This window comes from Ostrea edulis, chromosome 1 (assembly GCF_947568905.1).
Source record: "Ostrea edulis chromosome 1, xbOstEdul1.1, whole genome shotgun sequence".
Lineage (NCBI taxonomy): Eukaryota > Metazoa > Mollusca > Bivalvia > Ostreida > Ostreidae > Ostrea > Ostrea edulis.
Genome location: NC_079164.1, coordinates 21,873,140 through 21,900,780, shown reverse-complemented (window position 1 = coordinate 21,900,780; position 27,641 = coordinate 21,873,140). Strand labels below are relative to the sequence as shown.

The 27,641-nt window shown below is 35.4% G+C and overlaps 1 protein-coding gene across 5 annotated transcripts in view; it reads right to left on the bottom strand.

Annotated features, from left to right (window-relative positions):
• Positions 1 to 2,495: 2,495 nt before the first annotated feature.
• Positions 2,496 to 27,641, bottom strand: part of LOC125663699 (potassium voltage-gated channel protein Shaw-like) — a 47,179-nt gene continuing 22,033 nt past the window's right edge. For 2 of the 5 annotated variants that reach the window (XM_056153057.1, XM_056153056.1), the window contains 2 exons: positions 19,864 to 20,144; positions 12,955 to 14,700 (listed from right to left, as the gene is read on the bottom strand). In XM_056153057.1, coding sequence (XP_056009032.1) covers positions 13,876 to 14,700; positions 19,864 to 20,004 — 966 coding nt within the window. In that variant the 5' untranslated portion in view covers positions 20,005 to 20,144 and the 3' untranslated portion in view covers positions 12,955 to 13,875. Of the gene's footprint in view, positions 3,626 to 12,037; positions 12,345 to 12,954; positions 14,701 to 19,863; positions 20,824 to 27,641 lie in introns of those variants that run through there. The other 3 variants (XM_056153059.1, XM_056153058.1, XM_056153055.1) reach the window with 3 other exon arrangements.

Sequence of the window (27,641 nt, the reverse complement as noted above, 5' to 3'; positions counted from 1 at the left end):
ACCTGACTGAGGCCAGTGACATACAGTACATGCTGTTATAAAATTTAGAAATTCATTTCAAAATTAAGAATTATCCCCCTCATGCATAGCTCTTATCCTTAGACGAATTTGACTCCACTTTTTTGGGCACGTTGTTTTTGGCTGTAATAGCTCTAAAACTTCATTGTTATTTCGGATTTCAAACATTTCGGTTGAGCATCACTGAAGAGACATTATTTGTCGAAATGCGCATCTGGTGCATCAAAATTGGTACCGTATAAGTTTTACATGCTGTATTCTGTGTGTTTGTTGCGAGTCCTATTCACAAACTAAACAGTTTTCAGGTTAGAAGTTTATTTCAAACTCGGCATATTGTTGTAAACAGAGATTTGACATGAAACATTTATAAAACTAGAGGTGTGTTTCAATTAAGAAAAAAAAAATCTAGATGGAAAACGTAATATGAGAAAAAAAAATGTGTTCGTGAGGGATTCGAACACTGTCGTTTAAATAAAACAAACAATTTACATCTCTACATATAAAAGTCTAACCAGTGAACTACGCAGTAGACCATTATTACTAAGAAAAATTAACGTACAGGTGAAGTTGAATTTTCAAATTTACAAAAAAATGCCCCCGTGAAACGAAATTTCAAAGCGACAGTGCACTTTTTTTTTAGTGGAAAACTCGAAAAACATGTTCATGCTAAATTCATTTTGTTTCATGGAGGCATTTTTTCTGAAATTCGGGGATATCTCTGCATTTTAACGCTAAAAATCACATAAATCGTATTTGCTTGATTTAAACTCGAATTATTTTGGCTAATTTTTATCAATACACGTATGAATCAATACATAACTTCCAATATTTGTTTTATTATATATTTGCAGGGGCGGATCCAGGAATTGCGGTTACGTGGGGCGCCAGTTTATGAGGCAGGGGGTCTTGGGGCCGCCTTGTGGCGAAGCCCCCGGAAGCTCCTGGATTTTACAGGGCTTGAAATATGTCTCCTATTTAGTTATTTGTACTATTTTCTATCATTTTCAATAAGGTGAAATTAATAAAATGACGCAAATTTTACCTTAATGTTGAACATTTTAGGGGGGGGGGGGCGGCGGCTGCACCACCCTTAAATCCGCCACTGATTTGAATAACTTAATAATTCTATCGATCTTTCATGCAACACCTTTAGGTAAATGAACATGAGACGTGCACCACCTTTGTCGGAAATCGCACCATACAGCTACGTTACTGATAAGGTAGTTAGAAGGACTGTACATTACTAATTGGTTAGACATAAGTTATACATACGCTACACAAAATCCCAGCGCCGCGATGTGTGTCAACATATGAGGGACGTCTACGTACGTGGCATTACTTATATGTTGCGTGCATCCAGTTTAAATGACTTATTATAAAGTTCTATGGTCGTTATAACGATCTAGTTCGTCAATATAACCTATCATTGGGTCAAATGCTGTCTGACGTGTTTCATACCGATTGTTAGGCCGTTCTTGGCACACTGATTTTGACCACGGATAACTCCGTTTACCTGATCAGGATATGGGGCTCACGGCGGGTGTGACCGGTCGACAGGGGATGCTTTACTCCTCCTGAGCGTCTGATCCCACCTCTGGTGTGTCCAGAGTCCGTGTTTGCCCAATTATCTATTTTGTATTACTTATAGGAGTTATGACTTGTGAGATTGATCACTGTTCGTTATCTGCACCTTTCATTAGTAATACATTGGCATACGTTGGAAATTTTATGGATGCCCAGAATTTTGGTTCAGCGTATAGAAATTCATACCGCCGTATTTCAACGTGCTTTAACTTGTTAGAATATTTGTATTCAACGAACGCCAGTGTATGCGTTATATTTTTCATAGAAAATTCTATTTTAAACTCTGTTACGTTATAGTTATTGACAGAGTAAAAATAATCTATTTCCGTGTTTTAAAAAACACCGTTTTGTATAGAGTCGCATTGCATTACGTAATTTGACTTGTGGATGCTAATCATACGTCGATGCTATAGGTCGTAATGTGACAGCCGCATAGAGACTTTCATGTCAACAACTAGAAGTATTGTGACGGATCAAATGCCATTGTCATACCACAGAGACAATCTGCGAGTCTCAGTCGGTCAGCAAATGCAATGCAATATATTTGCTTTTTTATATAGAGGAAACCTAATATTGTGATTAAATTATACTAGACAGGTAGTTATAATGTAATGTTTATGCAGCTTGTGAATCAACTTTATATATTTTTATTTTAAGCCCCCCCCCCCCCCCATGTTTTTAATTCACGATTTTTATTTTACGTGTAACATTTTGTAAACCTATGACTTTGTGCATTTCTTTCAATAGTATGCTACATGTAAAAAAATATATTTTCTTAAAAGACCTCTTCGTAATTTTCTCTTACAGAACAAAGAGACATTCAAACATGAAGTTAATTTTTTAAAGATGAAAGATAAAGAAAATGCACGTGAAAAAAGAAACAAAAACAAGACGGTCGCTAAATTTTTACTATAAGACATTGCTATGAAATCAGAAGCTGGGTGCTTTATTTGCTTTCTACCTTGTTAATGTACTTATATTCCCCTGAGTAAACGCTTTCTTGACAACGCATTCTAATAATCCCCTACCGTCAACTTTTAAGCCACACCTTCCCCCACGCATATGTTAACATTAGCAATTAAGAGCAAAACATTAGATTACAGTGAATAAACTGGTATTATACAGTTCACATTTATATTCATGGCATATCTGTTAAAGCAATATTAGCTCTAAATATGAACATTTTTATTGTACTGTAAAAATGTCCTACTATGACAGTTTTGTATGCAATTCTAACCATAATCATTAATAAAATTGAAACCAAGTTCAAGATATTATAAAATAAAGATTTCGATTCTATTGAATATAAAGCATTGTATAGAAATACATTTTTATACGGGAAGACGATAATGTAATTTTGCTACATTCAGAGCCTCTGAATAGGTTTTCTAATACAAATATTTCAAATAACAAAAGTATATAAACCTAATTTCTTCTGTCACTGAAACAGTAAATTACAATTCCACAACAAACATATCTGACACCAAAAGGACATCTACATCTAATATTAGTAAAATCTGACCCCGCTATAACAGAAAAACAAAATGCACTTTTGAATCAGTTCTCACAATGACGGGATAATTTTCTGGATGAATGCCAGCACAGACGAGGCCATCATTCTTCTCCATCACACTTTATGACAATTAGATATGCTATACTATCACGCACAGGTATCACTCAATATCACCAACATCCTGCAGAGTTAACTGTGTGCTGCTAACCTTGGGGCTTGATTTAGAAATGTTGAAAGGCGGTTCTCTTTGTTTTAAGACTTCGAAACCAATCTCCTTTTTACCAGAGATACCAATGTCTGCATTTACTGGCGCTCCTTGAAGAGCAGAATGACTTCCAAGTTTATTCAGATCAGACTTTTTGTTCTCGAAATAGCCCCAACTGTCTATGATTTCTGTTGATTTAAGGTCGCTTCCTCCATCTTTGCTTTTAAATGGTTCTGATGGCAAAGTCACGTTCGATGAGTTGCATCCCATGTTTGAAAAGTCCGCTGCTGAAATGGACTTTTCTCCTGCAATGCAAATGGAGAAAGATCAGTTGTCATTTAGAAGAATTATAACCGGACACGGAATAAAGTTAGACCGGAAGCGTAGTACCCACATTAAATGAGGTTTATGGAAATGCGTGAGCATGGTCATTATTTGCGAGGACTGGAGGTGAATTGAAAGCAAATGAATTTATAACATAAACCCCGTGTTTATTGATTAGCCGTTAGACGATCTGGGGAAAGAATTTAGAGATCACGGAAAGTTTCAGAAAGACGTTAAAATTAGAATGCATACAGCGCTCGGGAATAATGTATAACTTCCAAAATAACTGTAAGAAAAACGTCTATTCTAAAACATGTCCTTTAATCTTTCAATCTTTACATGTTTAGAGGGAATGACCCGGTTATGGAATTTACAACGATTTCACTTGTTCATCTAATACGATGATTAAATGTGTAAAATGTTGTACCAGCAGTATCGATTGCTCAGGCGAATTATTACACAACGTTGATATGATCCAGTAAACAGATGTTAGCATGAATGTCATCAATTGATAATTTATTAGACATATTAATTAAATGGATTCATGAGAGCCAATATTGCACACATTTAAAGTGAGCTTTCTGATAAAAAAAAATCATCCGCCGTTTGTTTGTAAGCTTTTCATATCTCTTACTTCATCGAAGATCTACGAGGCCAATTTTCAGCAAAATAACGCTATAAGGTAAAAACAGTTGCATTTTTTTTAAAAAACGAAGTTCACCCCCTCCCCCTTTCCAAAGGAGGTAATTGGTAAATCGTTAAAATAGGGCGGGGGTGTTAAAATAGAACCACTGTCCCCCAATTGCCAAAACATGCATGACTGATGATCCACATTGTATGCAGTGTGGCTATGAATGTGAAGGAAATGTGCATTATTTCATTGAATGTTCAAAATATAATCATCAAAGAGATATTCTTCTGCAGCAATTTCATGACATTGGTGTTCCTTTTCAATTGAACTATATTCTATATGGTAGTTCTGAGTATTCATATAACTTGAATTGCACAATTATTTCTTATGTTCATAACTACATTAAATCTTCTAAGCGCTTTTGACAAGTTAATTTTTTTTTAATTTTTACAAATTATTTATTTTCTTTATTCATCTAACGGGCTGGATTGATCTATGCTAGTATTGAATCCCTTTTATCAATCATACCTTTGTACTTGACCTTTGTATTTGGGAGAAGGCCTACATAGGCTATGCCTGTTGCCCAATCCTGTTGAGTTTCTCAATAAAATATGTTTAAATCAAAATTAAATTAGATTAAAGAATCCTCGCGTAGACTCAAGTTTATGAAACCATAACTACTGGTGCCAAGATTGGCCCATTATGTAATGCTCTACAAAGACAATCAATTTTTTTTAATTCTTTTCTTTTAATTTGTTTTCGTAAGAACTACAATGGTGAAATTTGTCAAATTAACATGCAAGCATCCTTATGTAGTGAAGAATCAAATTTGTTCGAACGACGGTCCCCGGGGCCAGGGAAGGACTCAAAAGGGTTTACACATTATCAGCGATACAGCATTATGTAGCGGGTAAAGGTTTAAATTCTACTTATACCCCTACATGTAGCAGGTAAAGGTTTAAATTCTACTTATACCCCTACATGTAGCGGGTAAAGGTTTAAATTCTACTTATACCCCTACATGTAGCGGGTAAAGGTTTAAATTCTACTTATACCCCTACATGTAGCAGGTAAAGGTTTAAATTCTACTTATACCTCTACATGTAGCGGGTAAAGGTTTAAATTCTACTTATACCTCTACATGTAGCGGGTAAAGGTTTAAATTCTACTTATACCTCTACATGTAGCGGGTAAAGGTTTAAATTCTACTTATACCCCTACATGTAGCGGGTAAAGGTTTAAATTCTACTTATACCTCTACATGTAGCGGGTAAAGGTTTAAATTCTACTTATACCCCTACATGTAGCGGGTAAAGGTTTAAATTCTACTTATACCCCTACATGTAGCGGGTAAAGGTTTAAATTCTACTTATACCCCTACATGTAGCGGGTAAAGGTTTAAATTCTACTTATACCTCTACATGTAGCGGGTAAAGGTTTAAATTCTACTTATACCCCTACATGTAGCGGGTAAAGGTTTAAATTCTACTTATACCCCTACATGTAGCAGGTAAAGGTTTAAATTCTACTTATACCCCTACAAAGAATATCAGAAGAGAAAACTGGTATTGATCATTTTAATGATAAAACGTTTTAGAAAGTGTTTAGCAAAACACAAAATTTTGCTATTACTAGTAACTTCAATTTTTATTTATATGCATGTTGGTCCAGCCATGAATACATACAGGAAGATGACTATGATTTAATGTATAGTCTGACAAAACAAAACCCGTAACATTTTCATATCTTAGAATGTGTACATACAGTACTGTTCATGTAGTGTACACATTTACAGAAAAGTGTACAAAGTATTACATTTAATATGTACATATATTACTGTATCATAGATAAGTGTGCACAATGTAACAGCAGGAAAAATATATGTAATTAATAATACCAAAGGTCAATGTACATGGTGTTACAATACCACTGTACACGGTGTTACAATATCATGGTGTTACAATATCACGGTGTTACAATATCACGGTACACGGTGTTACAATATCACTGTACATGGTGTTACAATACCACTTACACAGTGTTATAATATCATGGTGCTACAATATCACGGTGTTACAATATCACGGTACACGGTGTTACAATATCACGGAAAATGGTGTTACAATATCATGGTGTTACAATATCACTGTACACGGTGTTACAATATCACTGTACACCATGTTACAATATCACTGTACACGGTGTTACAATATCATGGTGTTACAATATCACGGTGTTACAATATCATGGTGTTACAATATCACGGCGTTACAATATCACTACACGGTGTTACAATATCACTGTACACGGTGTTACAATATCACTGTACACGATGTTACAATATCACTACACGGTGTTACAATATCACTGTACACGGTGTTACAATATCACTGTACACGGCGTTACAATATCACGGTGTTACAATATCACGGTGTTACAATATCATGGTGTTACAATATCACTACACGGTGTTACAATATCACTGTACATGGTGTTACAATATCACGGTGTTACAATATCACTACACGGTGTTACAATATCACTGTACACGGTGTTACAATATCACGGTGTTACAATATCACAGTGTTACAATATCACTACACGGTGTTACAATATCACTGTACACGGTGTTACAATATCACGGTTTTACAATATCACGGCGTTACAATATCACGGTGTTACAATATCATGGTGTTACAATATCACGGCGTTACAATATCACTACACGGTCTTACAATATCACAGTGTTACAATATCACTGCACACGGTGTTACAATATCACTCTACACGGTGTTACAATATCACGGTGTTACAGTATCATGGTGTTACAATGCCACTGTACGCGGTGTTACCATATTACGGTGTTATAGTATCATTGTACACGGTGTTACAATATCACTGTACACCATGTTACAATATCACTATACACCATGTTACAATATCACTATACATGGTGTTACAATATCACGGTGTTACAATATCACGGTGTTACAATATCACGGCGTTACAATATCACTACACGGTGTTACAATATCACTGTACACGGTGTTACAATATCACTGTACACGGTGTTACAATATCACTGTAGACGGTGTTACAATATCACTGTACACGGTGTTACAATATCACTGTACGGTGTTACAATATTACGGTGTTACAATATCACTGTACACGGTCTTACAATATCACAGTGTTACAATATCACGGTGTTACAATATTACTATACACGGTGTTACAATATCACTGTACACGGTGTTACAATATTACGGTGTTACAATAGCACGGTGTTACAATATCACGGTGTTACAATATCACTGTACACGGTGTTACAATATCACTGTACACCATATTACAATATCACTGTACACGGTGTCACAATATCACTGTACATGGTGTTACAATATCACGATGTTACAATATCACTGTACACGGTGTCACAATATCACTATACACAGTGTTACAATATCACGGTGTTACAATACTACCACTATACACGGTCTTACAATATCATTGTACACGGTGTTACAATATCACTGTACACGGTGTTAGAATATCACTGTACATGGTGTTACAATATCATTGTACACGGTGTTACAATATCACTGTACACGGTGTTACAATATCACGGTGTTACAATATCACGGTGTTACAATATCACGGTGTTACAATATCACTGTACACGGTGTTACAATATCACAGTGTTACAATATCACGGTGTTACAATATTACTATACACGGTGTTACAATATCACTGTACACGGTCTTACAATATCACAGTGTTACAATATCACGTTGTTACAATATTACTATACACAGTGTTACAATATCACTGTACACGGTGTTACAATATCACGGTGTTACAGTATCACGGTGTTACAATGCCACTGTACGCGGTGTTACCATATCACGGTGTTATAGTATCATTGTACACGGTGGTACAATATCACTGTACACCATGTTACAATATCACTATACACGGTGTTACAATATTACGGTGTTACAATAGCACGGTGTTACAATATCACGGTGTTACAATATCACTGTACACGGTGTTACAATATAACTGTACACGGTGTTACAATATCACTGTACACCATATTACAATATCACTGTATACAGTGTCACAATATCACTGTACACGGTGTTACAATATCACGGTGTTACATTATCACTGTACACGGTGTCACAATATCACTATAAATGATGTTACAATATCACTGTACATGATGTTACAATATCACGGTGTTACAATATCACTGTACACGGTGTCACAATATCACTGTACATGGTGTTACAATATCACGATGTTACAATATCACTGTACACGGTGTCACAATATCACTATACACAGTGTTACAATATCACGGTGTTACAATGCTACCACTATACACGGTGTTACAATATCATTGTACACGGTGTTACAATATCATTGTACACGGTGTTAGAATATCACGGTGTTACAGTATCATGGTGTTACAATATCACAGTGTTACAATATCACGGTGTTACAATATCACTGTACACGGTGTTACAATATCACGGTGTTACAATATCACGGTACACAGTGTTACAATATCACTGTACACGGTGTTACAATATAACGGTGTTACAATATCACTGTAAATGGTGTTACAATATCACGGTGTTACAATATCACTGTATACGGTGTTACAATATCACGGTGTTACAATATCACGGTGTTACAATATCACTGCATACGGTGTTACAATATCACTGTACACCGTATGACACAAATGTATATTTGAGAAATAATGATCGCGTTTTCGTGTTTGTTGCAGGATAACCCCCGAAGTCGAGATATGTTGTTTTGAAATATAAAAGCCGAGGCGATAAGCGTGAGTTTACTCATTGCTTTTCAAAGTACTGAATTGTAACATTTGATAAATCAGAAATAAAAATCCCGAAATTCCATATACTTCCCAATACAATGTATATGCAAAATTCGGAAAAAAAGCCTATTATTTTTTCGTCAATCTAATTAAAATTAGATGTTAGATCCGCTAACATACTCGCTACACTAAGTGTAGCGAGTATGTGAGCGGATCTAACATCTAATTTTAATTAGATTGTTTTTTGGTTGAATTTTAGCTGGGTCCTGGCACTATACGACTAAACAGAATGTTTGAGCATTGCAACAAGCTATTACATATAGTGCAGCATTAGATACCATTTCCAAGTTGAATTTCTTACCCCAATTCATGAACGGATCAAAGTCCGAAATAGCTTCAAGTGACTGAAAATTGTAAAACCGTCTGCACTCTCGCTTATCACGGAATTTCGGAATGAACTTTGGTAGTAATGTAGATTGATTATGTATATGGATATATTAGAATACAGAGTAGAATTTTATACCATTTAGTTTATTGTTTTTATATCGGTGAACTTGGGTACCCTTTAATAATAAATTCGAACCGAAGCGATATATATAATTGCCTGTGGGATGTACACGACATCACCATTAAGGCAAATTCAGGAATTCTTTTTGCACCTTGTCAAGATTTTATTACTCACATGAAACTGTTACAGCCCTGCATAGAATGTTCGAATAAGGAGTACACTTGTACACAGGTTTATCTTAATTCTCAGATTGTCAACGATCACGGAAATGAACGACTGAAAAGGTCCTAGACATATTATCAAACTGTCTTAGTTACAAATTAAAGTTTCGGTGAGGGGTATGTCTATTTCTTTAGACCTGATGCCCTGTGTAAATAATCTGATTTCATTAGATCTATATCTTTCTGATTCATCAAATGTTAGAATTCAGAACTTTGAAAAGCATTGAATAAACTCACGGAAGAATTACCTTATGGAGAATGGCAGTGCACTTTGAAGATTTGAATTATCAAGTCACGTTATCTTCCAGTCTGATTACCCCCCCCCCCCCCCCCCCCCCCGTCAGGACGAGTGTAAGGAGGAGGGGGTGGTTTAAATCAGACTGGTTATCTTCAATAAAAATCATTTTAAAATATATCAAATCTTATACGTTACCGTATGACTAAATGGTGAAATCATGTATACCCGCCAGTAAATTGATCAACTTTTCCCTCAGTTCCTATAAGGAGAGTTTCCCAATTTGATTGACATGTTTGTTCTTCATAAGGTCGTGTTTCCAATAGAAAACGTTTAAGATATGCATGCTCGTGTTGATTTAACTCATCTGAATGAACAGTAATGTACGACACAATGCTCTTAGATAATGTTTGCTTTGGAATGATCATATCGAAGACACACTTAAAAACTTCATCTAAATAAATACTGTACCTACCGTGTCAATTACACGTACTAGTCATCATTTAGAGATAGAAAATTGAAATTATATGTTGCAATGTCAAAAAAATGATAATTCGACGGTTTTAAGACAGAACTGTAGAATTTTCTGATTTAGAGGAATATGTTCCCTCTCATTTAAACGGGTTTCCTATGACGATCATGTTTTAAATGAGTAAATATCACTTATATGGGATAAAAGAAAACAAATTTTCATTTCAAATGAATTTAAATTGAAATATCAGCACCTACTATCATTATTATGTTCGATGTGAATTGCTGTCATCCATAAACATAACGATATGATAAAATGCTACATAGATTTTTTTTTTCAATAAATCTAAGATATAAAACTGTTTAAGCTAAAAACTTACTACTGTCTTAGTAAACGAACGTCATGTTTGATCCTTGCTTCTTTCCCTCAACAAACCAAAGGAATCTGAATAATTCATACCCAACAGATCGTTAAATCGCATCGGAGTGGGTGTGTAGTTATGAAGGTGAGAAGTGGTGGCCTCTGCGGGTAACCTACGGCCCGGCGAATCGATACAAACTAAACTCCTTAGGAAGAATTTCTTTTCGATGTGTATGAAAGAAAAGAAAGTCCCATAACATCTCATCTGTTATAAATTCATGATTTAAGTGAAGGGTAGCAAATTAGTTATATGCTTTTCTGTAAGAACTTTAAAGGTTAGCGTTGAGGTGAATTCTCTTTCCATTAACGGATCATAGGTTGTATAAAAAATAATTCCGAATCAGGTAAATATTTAATTCATGAAACTATAATATGTTGATAATACCCAGAAAGAAGCGATACTTTGCAGCTAAAATATTAATCATATTGGAATGATTAAATTATAAAAAAGAAGGTTGTTAGAACCATTGCTTTGTCATTTGTTCTACAGGACTCTCCTCTTCTGGAGAGTAACACTAGTGATGTATGGATGACCATTTATTCCGTATCCAAGGACACTCAATACCAGAGGAAGTGGATGAAATGGTTGATGTAATTTTTTGGGTTAGTTTGATTGTAAGTACAAACATAAAATTCCTAAAACCTAGGAGACTTGTTACTATCATTCTATGCATGATGTTAAAAAAAAAATGGAATACATACATGTATATTATCCCCCTCTATATAACTCTACATAAAGCTTCCCCGTTGTTTTGGACTCAATTGAAAACTAATGGGAATAAATTGCAATTCCATTCGATAAATATCCATTTTTCTTATAAAATCATAAATTTAGTTTTCATCATTTTTGGAAAAAGTTATGCACATATGAACACATCAGCATTGTTTTTGCTTACAATTTTTTTTAAAAATCATTATATTTCCATGATAGATAGAACCCGATCATCATATTATTAAATGTGCAAACACAGATTTTCAAAATGCCACAGATTATTTCTTAGGGCTCTTTTCATCAAATTCCGTAAATGACCTCATCTGTCCGCACGTCCCCGAAGATGAACTGTCTGTATAAAGTTGTCTCGTCTACGTGACGCACTGCGGGGACGTGCGGACAGATGAGGTCATTTACGGAATTTGATGGGGTCAATACTCATAACATTATTGCATAAAATATTTTCCGTTTTCCGTTCCGTCTTTCATTCCGTTTTCCGTTCCGCGTTTTAGTAACACCCGTCGGTGCAAGCGCAGTCTGGGATTCTGTCGGCGCACGCGCAGTCTGGGATTCTGTATCTTGCTGTAGAATCGTAGAAGAATTCCGACTTGTCGAAAGAGAACGTCTTTGACGATTCGCACCTCCTGTTCACTGAAAGCAAATTAACGAATAACGTTCTACGTAAACAAGTACAGGAATCTAAACAATTTCTAAATATCTCGTTGAAAACTTCTTCTAAATCAATTTGAAACTTCAAGCACGTATCATTTTGTTTTTGCAGAATTTTCGCTCACGACAGACACATCCATTCACTTCTCATGTACTCTGAATATACACCCCTCTATTTCAGGAAAATCGACTGTAGGGGAAGGTAAAAGACATATCCTTATATCTTGACTGGAATTCAATAAATCTTAAGTTTTTGTACGAAATGTCACAAGTACACACTACAAAAATACTTTGATCTGTGACCATATTTACAATATACGACCGTCATTTTGAAACGTGAATTTCATTTCACATACAACAAAATTGTATATGTCCAAAACTACAACAAACCTTAATTGCTATATGTAATTTTATATTCACAAATTAGATATAATAAATTACATGATGCAATAAACCCTTAGCTGCTATTTCTACAGTGTCATTTATTGTATAGGAATGAAAGGTGTAAACCGGATTATTTGTTTAAGACTTCTACCAACAAAGTCTAAACCTGAAGACTTGTACTAACAAAGTCTTAATTATACTAACTCGCGTTGTTTTCAGAGTTTATTTCTAACACGAACTCAGCAACATTCAAATACAATACCAGGTTCTCTTCTGCTTTTGACAAATACAAACGTATATATATATATTAAATGGGTACGTTTTCAGAATTATTGATACCACTGCGCTGTGATAGACGCAGCTGCAGTAGTGTACATTTTTGGTAACAAAACTGTCCCAACTGCCAATCATCTATGGGTGATGCAGGTACTGGAATAACAGTATCGCGAGTTTTACTCATAAAGGTCGTACAAAACATGATGACCTTTATGTATTTGTTTGCAATGTAGGCACAGATAATTACATCAGCTAAAATGACTAAATATGATCAGTGCGATTCCACAGGCCTGCATCACTCACATACATTGTAAGGTTGATAATATAATCGGTAATTAAGGTTAATATAATCGATAAAGATAATGCAAGACCAATATAATCGATAATACAATCAATTCTTAAGGTCATCTGGTTACAAAGGCGACGAAATGTACATATACATATAGTGTAGATTATTTCCATTGTGTTTGACCTATAAACATTCATTGACGTTTGTGTTATAGCGATGTTACGGCGAATAGCTAATTCGTCCGAACGAATTACTAATTCGTCCGAACGAATAATATTTTTTTTTTACTTGGCCTTTCTACGCCGCCGTACGATGTGGCGTCCTACTATCCAGAAAATCTATCATCCGACATACGCATACTTGTGTCTCGGTATCATAAGTTTCTCGCTAATGTTACAGCTGCATGATACATTTATTTTTCTTTTTTAAAAGTTCACAATCATATTTGTACACAGACAGGAAAACAACAAATAAATGCTTGACAGTATTTCGTATATAAAAATCGATAATTTCAATTGTCAAGAAGCAAGACAATATATGTGCTAGAGAGGCGTCGGTATAAATTCATTGATTGAACATAATACTATTTGTTGCTGGTGTTTTCTTTGATAACAAATTGGTTTTCCTATGCTTGTCTATCATTTTATAGCAATTGTAATAACTCCCGTAGTTTGTCGAAATTACAACAATAGGTATCGACACAATCAAGATTCCGGAAAAAGCCGCCAGTATTCCGATCGCGTGACCAATAATTGATTCCGGAACTTTATCACCGTATCCGACCGACGAGATAGTTATCACTGCCCACCATACCGACTCAAAGAAGTCTGTAAATCCGTTGGCGTAGTCCAGCTCGGCAAAATACATCACTGCCGCAAAAATACACGCAAACGAATGAAAGAGAGCGATGAAAAATAGGAATTCAACAAAGTTCGCCTTTATACAAAGTTTGATAATTTTCATTCCTCTAGTATGCATTAAGAGTCGGAATAACCGTAGAACTCTCAGTGCGTAGACATATCTGAAGACAATTTGCCCGCTGACAATCTTTTTATGATCGTTCAATGGATTCATTTCTCTGTATGTTATGTGAAAGATTAAAATGCAAACCAATAAATCAATATAGTTCAAAATGTTACACACAAATTTCTTCTTTTTCAAACAGGAGTAAAATCGAAGAAAAAAGTCTACGAACAGAATCAAGTTGGTGGCGAAATCCGTCCAAATCATGCCATTATGCAGGGTGGTCGTTGTATACAGTTTAGTTTCCCCGTCCATGTTAGTCGTATTTTGGGAATGTAGTATTGACGATCGCAAGATGGTTGTTGTCGATAATCCGAAGACTACTATGGAGACCGTGACGGAGAGAAAGACCAGAGTGAACCAGATCTACAAGGTAAAATAAGTAGATTAAAAGTATGGTTTATTCACATCTGGGGTTTTGTATAGTCTATCCATGTACAAGGTTTCATCGCTGAGATTCTGTATGTTTTATCCAGATCTAAGATTTTATATTGCCTATCCATGTCTGGGGATTTGTATGGTCTATCCATATGTGAGGTTTGTATTGTATATCCATGTGTGAGGTTTGTATGGTCTATCCATGTGTGAGGTTTGTATGGTCTATCCATGTGTGAGGTTTGTATGGTCTATCCATGTGTGAGGTTTGTGTTGTCTATCCATGTGTGAGGTTTGTATAGTCTATCCATGTGTGAGGTTTGTATAGTCTATCCATGTGTGAGGTTTGTATGGTCTATCCATGTGTGAGGATTTGTATTGCCTATCCATGTGTGAGGTTTGTATAGTCTATCCATGTGTGAAGTTTGTATGGTCTATCCATGTGTGAGGTTTGTATGGTCTATCCATGTGTGAGGTTTGTAAGGTCTATCCATTTGTGAGGTTTGTAAGGTCTATCCATGTGTGAGGTTTGTATAGTCTATCCATGTGTGAGGTTTGTATAGTCTATCCATGTGTGAGGTTTGTAAGGTCTATCCATATGTGAGGTTTGTATAGTCTATCCATGTATGAGGTTTGTATTGTCTATCCATGTGTGGTCTATTCATGTGTAAGGTTTTGTATTTTGTAACTAAGTCTAAAAGACTTTGTACGGTCTATTCATACCTAAGGTATCGTTTGATCTAAACAAGTCTATAACGTTTTGTATGATATATTCACGTCTGGGGTTATTTCTCGCAATATTTTGATTAAAATTATTCTAAAAGTATGATGTATGCACGTCTTAGATTTTGTTTGATCTATCCATGCCTAAGGCTTTGTAGGACAGTGCATAGATTGAACGTATTAAGTATGGCCTATATATGTTTAATGTTTTGTACAACAGCACTGGTACATGAGGTACAACAAATATATACATATATAAACTATGATTATAGGTAAGGATCACAAGAAATAAAAGTAGATATTGAAAAATAGATAAACATATAGTCAGGTGTAAGTAAATTTGTTCAGGAAGAGCAGGCAGCACTAAAATTCTTTTAGCAAATTTTGCCAGTGATTTGAAAGATGTCACATTGTTTGTATTCATTAACTCGTTAAACTTAATATTGTTGGGCTTTTGACAAAATCTTTTGTTAAGGTATATTTTTCTGTCGTTTGAAAAACATGTATATTCCAGGACATAATGAAATTCATCACCAATACTGTTGCAATACGCAAGATCGTAAATACCGAGTTAGCGGAACTCTCTTGTAAAGAAGTCCGGAAAAGCGTGTCGATCTTGGGCATTTTTTGTTTATTCAAAACCACAGGTGCTTTGGTTCAGGACCCCCCCCCCCCTCCGAATAAGCTACATGAGTTGATTTAATTATTTTTTTGTTGAAAATATTTCTAATACATGTCAACAACGTCGTGCATACCCCTAAAGTCCAAAATAATTCAAATTAAGCCATTTTAGAAAAATACCCTCACTGGTTATTATAACAGTGAGGGTATTTTTCTAAAGTGGCTTATTTTGGACTTTAGGGGTATGTACGACGTTGTTGACATGTATTAGAAATATTTTCAACAAAATAATAATTAAATCAACTCATGTAGCTTATTCGGAGGGGGGTGTCCTGAACCAAAGCACCTGTGTTCAAAACATGGCATCGGAAGACGATTTAACCTCCATGTGCTTTCCACAATTAAAATCATTTTTAAATGAAAGGTGTGTAGAAATGTCTGGATACAGGAAAAATGAACTTCTGAATTTAGCTCGCGAAGCTATATATTTTGACGCAAGCTCTTCTCAGCTTTGGGAATTTCCTGGCTGACTGCAGTGAGAAAAAATCCACCACATTTCCATTAAAATCTATCAGTTGTGGGTATTTCTACGTATTATGTTTCTTTCTTAAATCATTACTACAGTCTACTGCAATGCAATGATAGTACACCATTGTTAAAATCTGGTGAATCGATCACGACAAAAGTTGCAGAACTGGTATTATTTACCAACATGCCCAAATTCTCGCATACTCTGGGTCTCGCGAGACTTTGAAAGGGGAAAGTAAAATTTAAAACCAAGACGGAAAAAGTAGTCGCGATCTTGCGTATTACTCATTGTACATGTCCGTAAATTTCTTTCAATATTATTCCATCTACCAGTTTCTATAGGAAGATGATGATTACAAGTTCACCATTTAGTTAATGTGATCCTTAAATATCTAGGCAAGTTCAACAGATAATATTCAATACCAAAATTTGTTTTACAAATTCTATAGTTAATAAATTTAGGCGAGTCGTTAATGACACTATTCCATTCTTGTACAAATTGGTTTTTTAGCGCTTCTTTAACACAAGACTTTAGCCAGTTTATAGCAATATATTACATTAATTTTGCTAGTTCATTTTCATAGGCTGTTACAATTTTTGCCCAGTACATAACCATTCTTATTCTAACATTAAGTGAAAATGGAAACTTACCACTTTCTCCATACAATACAATTTGGGGTACTTGACTAAAGATTCAGGATAAATTAAAAAAAAATTAAGGTGTACTTTTCCAATAATATCCATATTTTCATATACATGTATTCATATCCCCAAATTTCACAAGAATAAAGTAAAATTGGGTTGATTACTTTATCAAACAAGTCTAACTGACAATTAATTGGTAAATGGAAATAACGATTCTTACGTAAAACACCATCAAGAGCTTTTGATGCTTGTTCTGTTAAATGTTTCTTTGCATTATTAAACTTTCCACTTCTTGATAGAAATGTACCCAAATAACAAAGCTCTTTCACAATTTCAACAGCAATACCACTGTAGAAAAACCTACTTTTTGTTATAGGAGCTTTTGAAAATATTAATACCTTTGTTTTGGCTATACATGTGTGTATGTTCATAGTGAGTTTCCATAAACTACAATATTCGGCAAGTATATCTAGTGTGCGCTGTAAACCAGACGCAGTTTCGGACATTAAAACAGTACCATCAGTACAAAAGAGAAAACAAAGTTTTATTATAACAAATATGTCGTACCGCACTTCCGTTTTAGGACATGTAAATCTATTTAATTTCTTGTTAAGTAATCTTATACATTGATTGAACGTATTAAGTATGGCCTATATATGTTTAATGTTTTGTACGACAATACATTGAACGTATTAAGTATGGCCTATATGGGAAAAGAGTACCAATTCATTTCCCATAGACCTCAATGTTAACCTTTGGCCCTCTCACTAATTCACTATATAGATTTTAAACAAATGACCGCAAACATTTCAAAGTTCATTCCAAGTGTTGATAAAAAATGACAAAAAATATATAGGGTCCCGTGCCTTTTATAGGCCATATTTGTACTTTTTTACAACACATAGCAATCTGCAGTAAATTACACACTTCATTTTAAGCACACCCCTACCATGGTAATTTCCTCAGTCATTTCTCGATTTTGTGCGATAATTTTTCATCCTGACAATTAATTTGAACCTCTATAATATTTCTTTCAATTCCAAATAATTTCACTCTTGATATTAGCCAATCATGCAACACCTAGACATTTATACCTCCGCTCAATCTTGGGTAAACTCCGTCCGGGTTACGCATACGGGGGTTTGGTACTCTCATTCCATATATGTTTAATGTTTTCTACGACAATACATTGATTGAACGTATCAAGTATGACCTATATATTTTCAATGCTTTGTGCAGCAGAACATCAATTAACACGAATATGTTGATATGATCTAAAAACAACAACGCGGAAAAGCAAAGATCATGTAATAACTATACGCAAATAAAGCAATCCCATTAGTCAATAATACCGTTATTCCTCAACACGAGGGTTGTCCCATAAAGTCGTGGACAATGTTAATAATTTTCAAAATACGTATCAGATCCAAAAGAGTTGTTTACATGAGAAAACTTTTACTTATTCTAAACAAAAATATAAAAGAAATAAGTATCAAAAAAGAGATAAATTAGATGTTACTGAATAAAAAAGTATCCATCTGCATTATTTGCACACGTACAAAAATAAGTAGATATTTTCTTTGTATCACTCAATTAGATGAAAGCAAACAGTTTCATATTAAATATATCGCATTCAAATTTATATCAATGGAATCAGTTACGTTTTTCATGTAATATACTGGCTTTACAACCGCAGGACGAGATAACCGGCAGAGATGTGATGTCATTTAACATACATGTAATGAAATTTGCGCGATATGACGACGTCGACGGCATTCTAGGCGCACGAGAAATCATGAAATATCATGTAGGCCGTGATCTGAACCTCACTCAAACAAAGCACAAGATGGAAAGCACATCAGATCACCAGAATGTTCGCGGGGCATTAAGTGTCTAAGTGGCATAAGAAATTTGTTGAGGGAATGACATCAGACCCGAAGATGGGAAGGCCATAAAAAAGTAAATAACGACCGCGAAATCCTGAAGGTAAATAACGTCATGTAAAGGATGAAGATGAAGTTTGTGCGCCGACAGTTATGAACATATGTCTTTTATTTGCATTCTACATCATTATGAGAAAAGATATTATGAAACGTTGTTTAAAACCCCCCACAAAATAATGGTTTTAAATAACAAAACAAAATTGATATTTTTTTCTAATGAATGAATGAGTAATCAACATTGTCTACGACTTTTAGGGACAACCCCCGTACGCATGTCCTGGTTTCTCTAAATGATAGAGATATTGGTCAATCTTTGTTTATAAAATAAAAACTGCGGTCACAAGTAATTTTCCTGGAAATACATGTAGCATTCCGTCGGAAGACATTTTGATGGAATATATTTATGTTGATGGAAACCATAGACTTTGGAGATTTATCTGATAGCCTGTTATGAAAAAAGTCACGGATTTGTAATTCTTCTAAAAAAAAATCCAACGAGTAAAGGCGAGGATTCACCGAACTCTAATTTAAACTACTCAAAATTTGAAATGATCTAAGAAATTTGCGAAAATGGTTATGCAGCAAAAAAAAAAAAAGAAAAAAAAAAGTAACCAAACAAAACCTGTCACATGATACTTAAAATATCAGCCAGTCATACCCAATAGAATCTTATTTATTTGTAAGTCTGTCTCACCTTTCCAATGATACTTGATGCAGGCTTATTCAAAATGTCCCATATTCCGTGTCTGATTTTTCTCTCTCGATTCCAGATATTCATTTGCTCTGTATCTAGATCTGGTTTAGGGTTCACTGTACAATCAACTTTCCTGATCATGGTATATGCTTCACAATCGTCATCATCGCTATACAGAGTTTTCCAGCAACAGGGCCGCAGCAAATTTTCGTGGATTTCCCAGAATTCCAATTCCTTCCTAATACTCCCTGCACACAAAGTTTTGGGAAGATGCAAGTCCCCTGTATTGTAAAAGTCTAATATTAAATGAAATATCATCGGATTTCGGTCTATGAAATATTCATCATGTTGTGGGTTGTACTCCGGAGAGGTATTTGTTAATTTGCCGAGTTTAGTATCGGGAAAAGTTTGAAATTTTGCACTGGACGTGATAATAAGTGTTCCGCGGATATTGAAACGTTGAAGATCCGGATCGCCTCCCATCACGCAAGCAAGTGTCACAGAGTAACGCAGAGCATACTGTTTTTAGTTCCACGCTTCGTTTACGTAATGTTAGCTGATAGAACCCAATCATTGGTTGATTAGTTTTTTTGCAGTACTGCGCATCCATGTTTTACAGAGCAGAGTTAAGTGCCAGAAATGTCGAAAAAGCATCGTCTCGTTCATTCGTTTTGAATTGTTTTTTTTTTTTTATCAATTAAGAACATGTGTTTGATAAATGATATAAAAATTAGGATAAAAAAAAAATAGATATTCGTGCGTAGCAAAATTTATCTTTCTTTTTTTTTTTCGTAGACAACTTCTGTTACAAATAAAAAAGTTTGATAGGAAGACATTTTTATTTAAAAGAGTTTTAGTAATGAAAAATGATAGTCTACTATTAAATAGTTTCTAACGTTCTATCTAGAAATACGTACACGTACAATACATTAACATCAGTAGAAAGATTTAAGAAAACTTTAAGCCTTCTATTTCTGTACACTGGTCAATAAGCCTTCTATAATAGGATATCCCATGGATTGTGGTTTAATATTATTTATATTCAACAAGTTGTGTGTTTTCTATCCTCTTGCCTTGGTGAATTTACCTCTTTATCCAGCCGATATCACTCATACGAAATTGTGTTCGTATCCCACACTGTGTATTCCTACGCCGCGTGACGTAATGTAAAGTTAAAACTTGATGGAAATTGCACAAAGTTTTCAATGTTTGACAACAATGAATTCATACATGAAGTTGAATAAGCAATGGATTATTTAGTCTTATAACTGCAACGCTAGTGCTGTGTGCACACAAGTTAAATAACGAGCGTACGCGATCTTTACATCTTTCAAAAAATAATAATTTATTGCTTATATTTACACTTTTAAAACTATTTTAATGTGTGCATTTTTATGCCCTCGAATCTTCATTTTGGCCTGTCTGTCTGTGACAAAAACTTTAACATGTACACCAGAAGAGGTAGACCTTTAATATTTGGGATGTGTATTTCTTGTGGCAAAACCTTTCCACTGACATCAAAATCTTTGACCTGATGACCTTAATATTGACCTTCGACCTACTTTTTAGAAATTTGAATATAAGCCATATCTTTCAAATCGTAAGAGGTACTACTTTTATATTTAGCATGTGCATTTATTAGCGAAAAGTCCTTACCAACGATACCAGATTTATTGACCTTGATATTTACCACATCTAATTGCAAACGGATTAGGTACAATCGCTATAAGGTAGTGAACCGGTGCCAGTCGGCCATGTTACCGGTATCACTTTGAGAAATTGAAAGTACAATTACTGAATGAAGAATTGTTGAAAGCTCCCGCATTTGGATTAATCTGTGTGTTTGGTTGGTTATTATGCTCTCGAGAGTTTATCCAGTAAAAAAAAAACTGCATCTGCACTGTTGAGGTCTTATATTGTTGCTCAACGTCTCATAAATTTAATATTAAAAGAATGCTAGCATATTTTCCTACTCTACTTGTGTCCAAACATACCTTCAAATATTCAATAAAGCCCCATGCGACCCGAAAACTCTGAGCTTCAAATGATTTCGTTTGTTGACGTAGCCATGGTATATGTAGGTAGCCAGTCAATTTGAACCCGAGTTCATTTCCATACCCATACTCTTTTTCAAACAATAATGTCTGTGTGAACTAATATTCCCATAAATATTTTTAGTGAAATATTTTGAATGAAATCATCCCAGTTCGGTTAAATGATGATTATTCAAATAGGTTTGTATATTGAACTAAACTTATGGCTTTCGTTAGTTTGGTCTCCATCCCGCCACTCTCGATTTTACACTTCACTAATAAAATGAAGTGTAAGGAACTAGTCTAAGCGTTCGTAGCATTTTCAACACTCACAAGCTATTTTTATCTTTTGAAATATATATATATATATATATATTAATAATTTGCGGTTATAATAAATGAAGACCGAATACATATCGAATACCTTGAGTAGATATCGACAACATAGCATCAAATTGTCTGACTTTTCAACGCTTAAATACACGACCATTCCTCATGATAAATTAAAGATTAAACTTTTTGACATCACAGACAGTTACTTTAAAAAAAAGGAAATATTCATATCTAGTGATCAGTCATTCAAAATTTACTTTGTTAAACGCCACTCTGATTCCACACACAAGTACTCTGAAGTTGAAATTAAAAATATGCTGGTGTTCATCATTGATATTATTTTCTTAGTCTTTGGTGATCAGGTATTCCAACAGTCTTTTGGAAATCCCATGGGCACGAATTGTGCTTCTTTGTAAGCTGACCTGTGTTTGTATTTCTTATGAAGCAGAGTTTATTCAAAAACCTCTACGCGAGAAGAAAAAAATCTCTTGCTGTGGCCTTCAACTTGACATTTAGATCTATCGATGTCGTTGTTTTATCTACTATTAAACAATAATCATTTTTATTCATATGTCGATTTGATATATACCTGTGAACTCGAAATATAAGACAATACAGAGACCTCCATATCTGCTTCATACTTAAATATTCTGTTGAAATACATGTATACGTTAACGGCAAACTAACAACTCAACTTCATGACAAAGGGGATGGATTCAGCTTCTCCATCGTTAACTTCCCGTATTTATGTAGCAATATCCCATTATCATCTGAGTATGGTGTATATCTCTCTCAGCTTATTCGATACACAAGGGCTTGCTCTACGTATGATCAGTTTTTAAATCGAGACAGGCTATTGACAAACAAGTGATATTACAGAAGTTTCAACAGTCTCGTTTAAAATAATCGTAAAATGAGACTTGAATTGAGAGGTGTCTGAAATCTAGTTAGGTACCTTGTGGTATTAGTAAGGAGGGGGTGTTCTCAGTGTAACTTATCTCAATTCCGTGTATTGTATACTATGCCTAATAATTCAAGTTAACTACAGTGTCGTTATGTATGTATGTACTTATATATGTGTAAATATATGTATATGTATATATTACACATACATAAATACGTATCGTACGTATCGCGTATGTGCACAAACATAGTTGTCAGACTGTTTCATGCCTAGTTTCTTTAACCATATTAAGAATTTCTTGATGTTAATTGAATATACGCCGATACTTTTCACATTTCTTGCCTTGTATAATATTCTAATTGTTGATCTGTAGTTAAACTTTAAGACATTCATTATATTCAGAAATACAATAAATAGCATTGGAATTTTTTTTACTGATGTACAATACTCATTAAGAGCTATGTTTGCATGCATCGTATAATAGGCTTACATGTATCTAATGTACCGTATATAAAATAGATCTATCAAAAGGCCTTTTATTACAATCCATGAACTTTCAATCGGTATGTTCTCCATCTGGCAACTTCCTCAGTTAATCAAAAATAGTATAAACGCCATATCTAATTGTTTTTGAAAGTTTTTTTCATATGTAGATCGTCACGTCAATAATCGCTGTACAAAAAGTTTTCCAACTCGCCTTTTATGCATCCCGGTGAGGGTGCTGCTAAACTAAGCATATACAGTGTATTTTCCTGCCACAGAGAGTCTATGTTTAGGCCTATGCTCGGCTCTTATGGCCTTTGAGCAGGGAGGGATCTTTATCGTGCCACACCTGCTGTGACACAGGACCTCGGTTTTGCAGTCTCACCCTAAGGACCGCCCCATTTAGTCGCCTCTTAGTCTTACTACAAGCAAGGGGTACTGGGGACCTATTCTATCCCGCACCATCACGGGAATTCAATAACGGCAGTGATGTGTTCGTGTTGATTTGTAGACGTGAAAGATTTCCAGGGGCGGATCCAGGAATTGTGGTTGGTGGGCGCAATTTTATGAGGCAGGAGGTCTGGGGGCCGCCCTGAGTCCCCCCCCCCATTGGGTCCAAGTCGAAGCCCTTGGAAGCTCGTGGATTTTACAGATTTTACAGGGCTTGAAATATGTTTCCTTTACAGTCAATTTTACTATTTTCTGACATTTTTAATTAAGTGAAATTAATAAAATAACGCAAATTATAAGGGGTTTTGAAAAATATGTAAGTTCTCCCATTAAAAGTAATTCAATAAATCAGAAGATTTTGTCATTTGTTTCTCCGAGAGTGGAAAAAATTATTGCTTCTTCTATCGTTTACACTTTTCTAAACAAAAGACCACGATTTACCTTAAATTATCGTATATTACATATACACGAATACGTATCGCGTATATTATACGTGTGTCTAAACAGAGCTTCAAATATCCGTTACAGTCCCACACCACCCAAAAACTCACAGATGTTAATGATTTCATTTGTTGACGTAACCAGTCAATTCGAATCCCGATTCATTTCCCTACTTACACATATCGCCTAGATGTGAACTAATATTCCCACAAATATTTTTAGTTAATGTTTTAGATAATTATTCCAGTTTGGTTAGATAATAATTATTCTCAAACAGGTAAACTCACGGCTACGCGGCTTTTGTTAGTCTGGCGCGGTCTCCATCCCTGCCGTACGAGCGCAAAGGACCAGACTTGCCTCTTGTAGCATTTTCAATAATCAAGAGCCTATTTTACCTTTAGATAAACTACATCTTTTTAATTTCTATTAATTATTAGTGTCCATGATAAATGAAGAACAAATACATAACTTATAACGAATATATATAATATATTTATAAATGGGGTTGTTACGTTTAACAGTTTGAATGCAAGGTGAAGATAACGAACAGTGATCAATCTCATAACTCCTACAAGCAATACAAAATAGATAGTTGGGCAAACACGGACCCCTGGACACACCAGAGGTGGGATCAGGTGCCTAGGAGGAGTAAGCATCCCCTGTTGACCGGTCACACCCGCCGTGAGCCCCATATCCTGATCAGGTAAACGGAGTTATCCGCAGTCAAATCAGTGTGCCAAGAACGGCTTAACAATCGGTATGAAACACGTCAGACAGCATTTGACCCAATGCGAGGTTGTATTGACGAACTAGATCGTTATAACGACCATAGAATTTGCGAAATGCTGACTTCAATCGAGACTGTTGAAATCCCTGTACCATCAACTTGTTTGTCAGTAGCTTACCTCGATTTAAAAACTGACTATACCCAGAACAAGCTCTTGCATATCGAATCAGTTGAGATATATAAACACCATATGCAGGTGATAATGGAATATTGCTACACAAATGTGGGAAGTTGACGATGGAGAAGCTGAAATCATCCCGTTTGTCATATAGTTGAGTTGTCAGTTTGCCGTTAATGTCTACTTTCAATAAAATATCTAAGTATGAAGCAGAAGTGGACGACTCTGTGGTGTCCTTTATTTCGAGCTCACAGGGATATATCAAATCGACATATGAATGAAAGCTATCATTGTTAATAGACAAAACATCATCGATATATCTAAAAGTCGAATTGAAGGTCACAGCGAGAGATTTTTTCTTCTCACGTAGAAGTTTTTGAATAAATTCTGCTTCATATGAATATAAAAACAGGTCAGCTAACAAAGGAGCACAATTCGTGCCCATGGGAATTCCAACAGACTGTTGGAAGACCTGATCACCAAAGACCACGAAGATATTGTCAATGAGGAACTCTAGCATATTTTTTATTTCAACTTCAGAGTACTTGTGCGTATTCAAGAAAAGGTGTTTTTATTTTAATTATTGACAAATGTTCCTTTCTATCAAAGTCATAGTATGATGGTTTTCAGTGACTAGAAATAGCTTGTTTTGGATCGTTAATCACAGTAACAAGTTCACTAAAATGTCATTTGGGGTTCATGTCATTTGCTATATCAGTGATGCAATATCCTCCGAATTCAAAGTGATAAAATACTGACTTTTAATAAAACTATGGTGTCCGGATAGGGCCATGTGCAAAAGCGTAACGCTAACATACAACACGCCGTCGCGCTGTCACGCTAACACACCGTCGCGCTATCAAACTGGCAAACAACACGCCGTCGCGCTATCACGCTATACACAACACGCCATCGCGCTGTCAAGCTAACACGTAAACTGGTTCCCCGATGATTGGTGCTACACACAAACGGGTAAGCGGCACCTTGGTTAGTCCAAATGAGCCGATTACATTGGTCAGTTGATTTTTATGTCTCACTAGAGAGATTCCGAATGGTAGTCTAGTTATGGCCTCAAAGTCTACTGCAATCGGATCACGCGCTCGTCATTTTCCGTAACCGGTAAGAAGACTCGGACGTGGATCGGCGCAAGAATTGCATCAAATCGATGCATTTCTTCGCCGGAAGCGCGCCCGTGGATGAGAGTTAAAAGGCCAGAACCGAATCCCTGAATAATATGTTATTTATATTTTCACCACAGATTCAGTTTTGGTATCATTAACGTCTTATTCACTCTAATACATAACATGTAAGTGGAAATTGATAGTGGTACAATACCTTAGATGTGTATAATATCTTAGATCCATTTGAAAGTTCACGTTTCATAGTGTAACGTACGACTGTGACGTCAAAGTTACGTTTATGTATACGTAACAACCAACTCTGATGGCGTCGATCCACATACGAGGTTCATTTGCGGTTACAGAAATAGCCGAGTAGTTACGATTGAGTCTACTGCGCTATACGTTACGAAGTTTCGCGCTTCATAGCCTACTATATTTCACATATGTATATTCGTAACGTAGTGTAGTCGACTGTGACGTCAAAGTTAGCGTCGTTGTTGTCTTGAAAGGAACTCTCGTTATACGCGCGAGATAACGATACAGCCCAAATCCCAATCTCTACCCAGAGTTATCGTTCCCGCTACGCTCAACTAATACCTCTGTCAACGTCAAAATGTTATATCAAAATGTACAAAAACTAACTTAGCATATCGAACTGTAATGATAATATCTGAGCAAATCAAACACTTCTCTGATTTTTTTAAAATCAGAAGATGGTAAATATGAGACACCTGAGCGAATTAGAAGGTTTATAAAAATATTCATTCATTCAATAATACTAGTATAATCATGGAATTCGTTGTTTCTGTGAACCTACTTTAAGATTTAAAGCATAAAACTTAAATTTATAAAATTATTATCCATGATGTTATAGGTATAGGTAAGTTTTGCCAATAATCTTGTCATTTAGACGTTGACAGAGGTGTTGTAGCGCAGCGTAATACGCCCTCTGGTGAGAGATTGCCCAAATCCTGTCTCTTAAAAATTGGCGCTTACCTGTTGTACACGAGAGAAGCGAGATCAACAGGGTACCAGTTTAGACAACACTCTGTCTCGCTATTGCTCTAATACACAATCAAACGCGATTGACTGTCTGTTGTGTATTAGC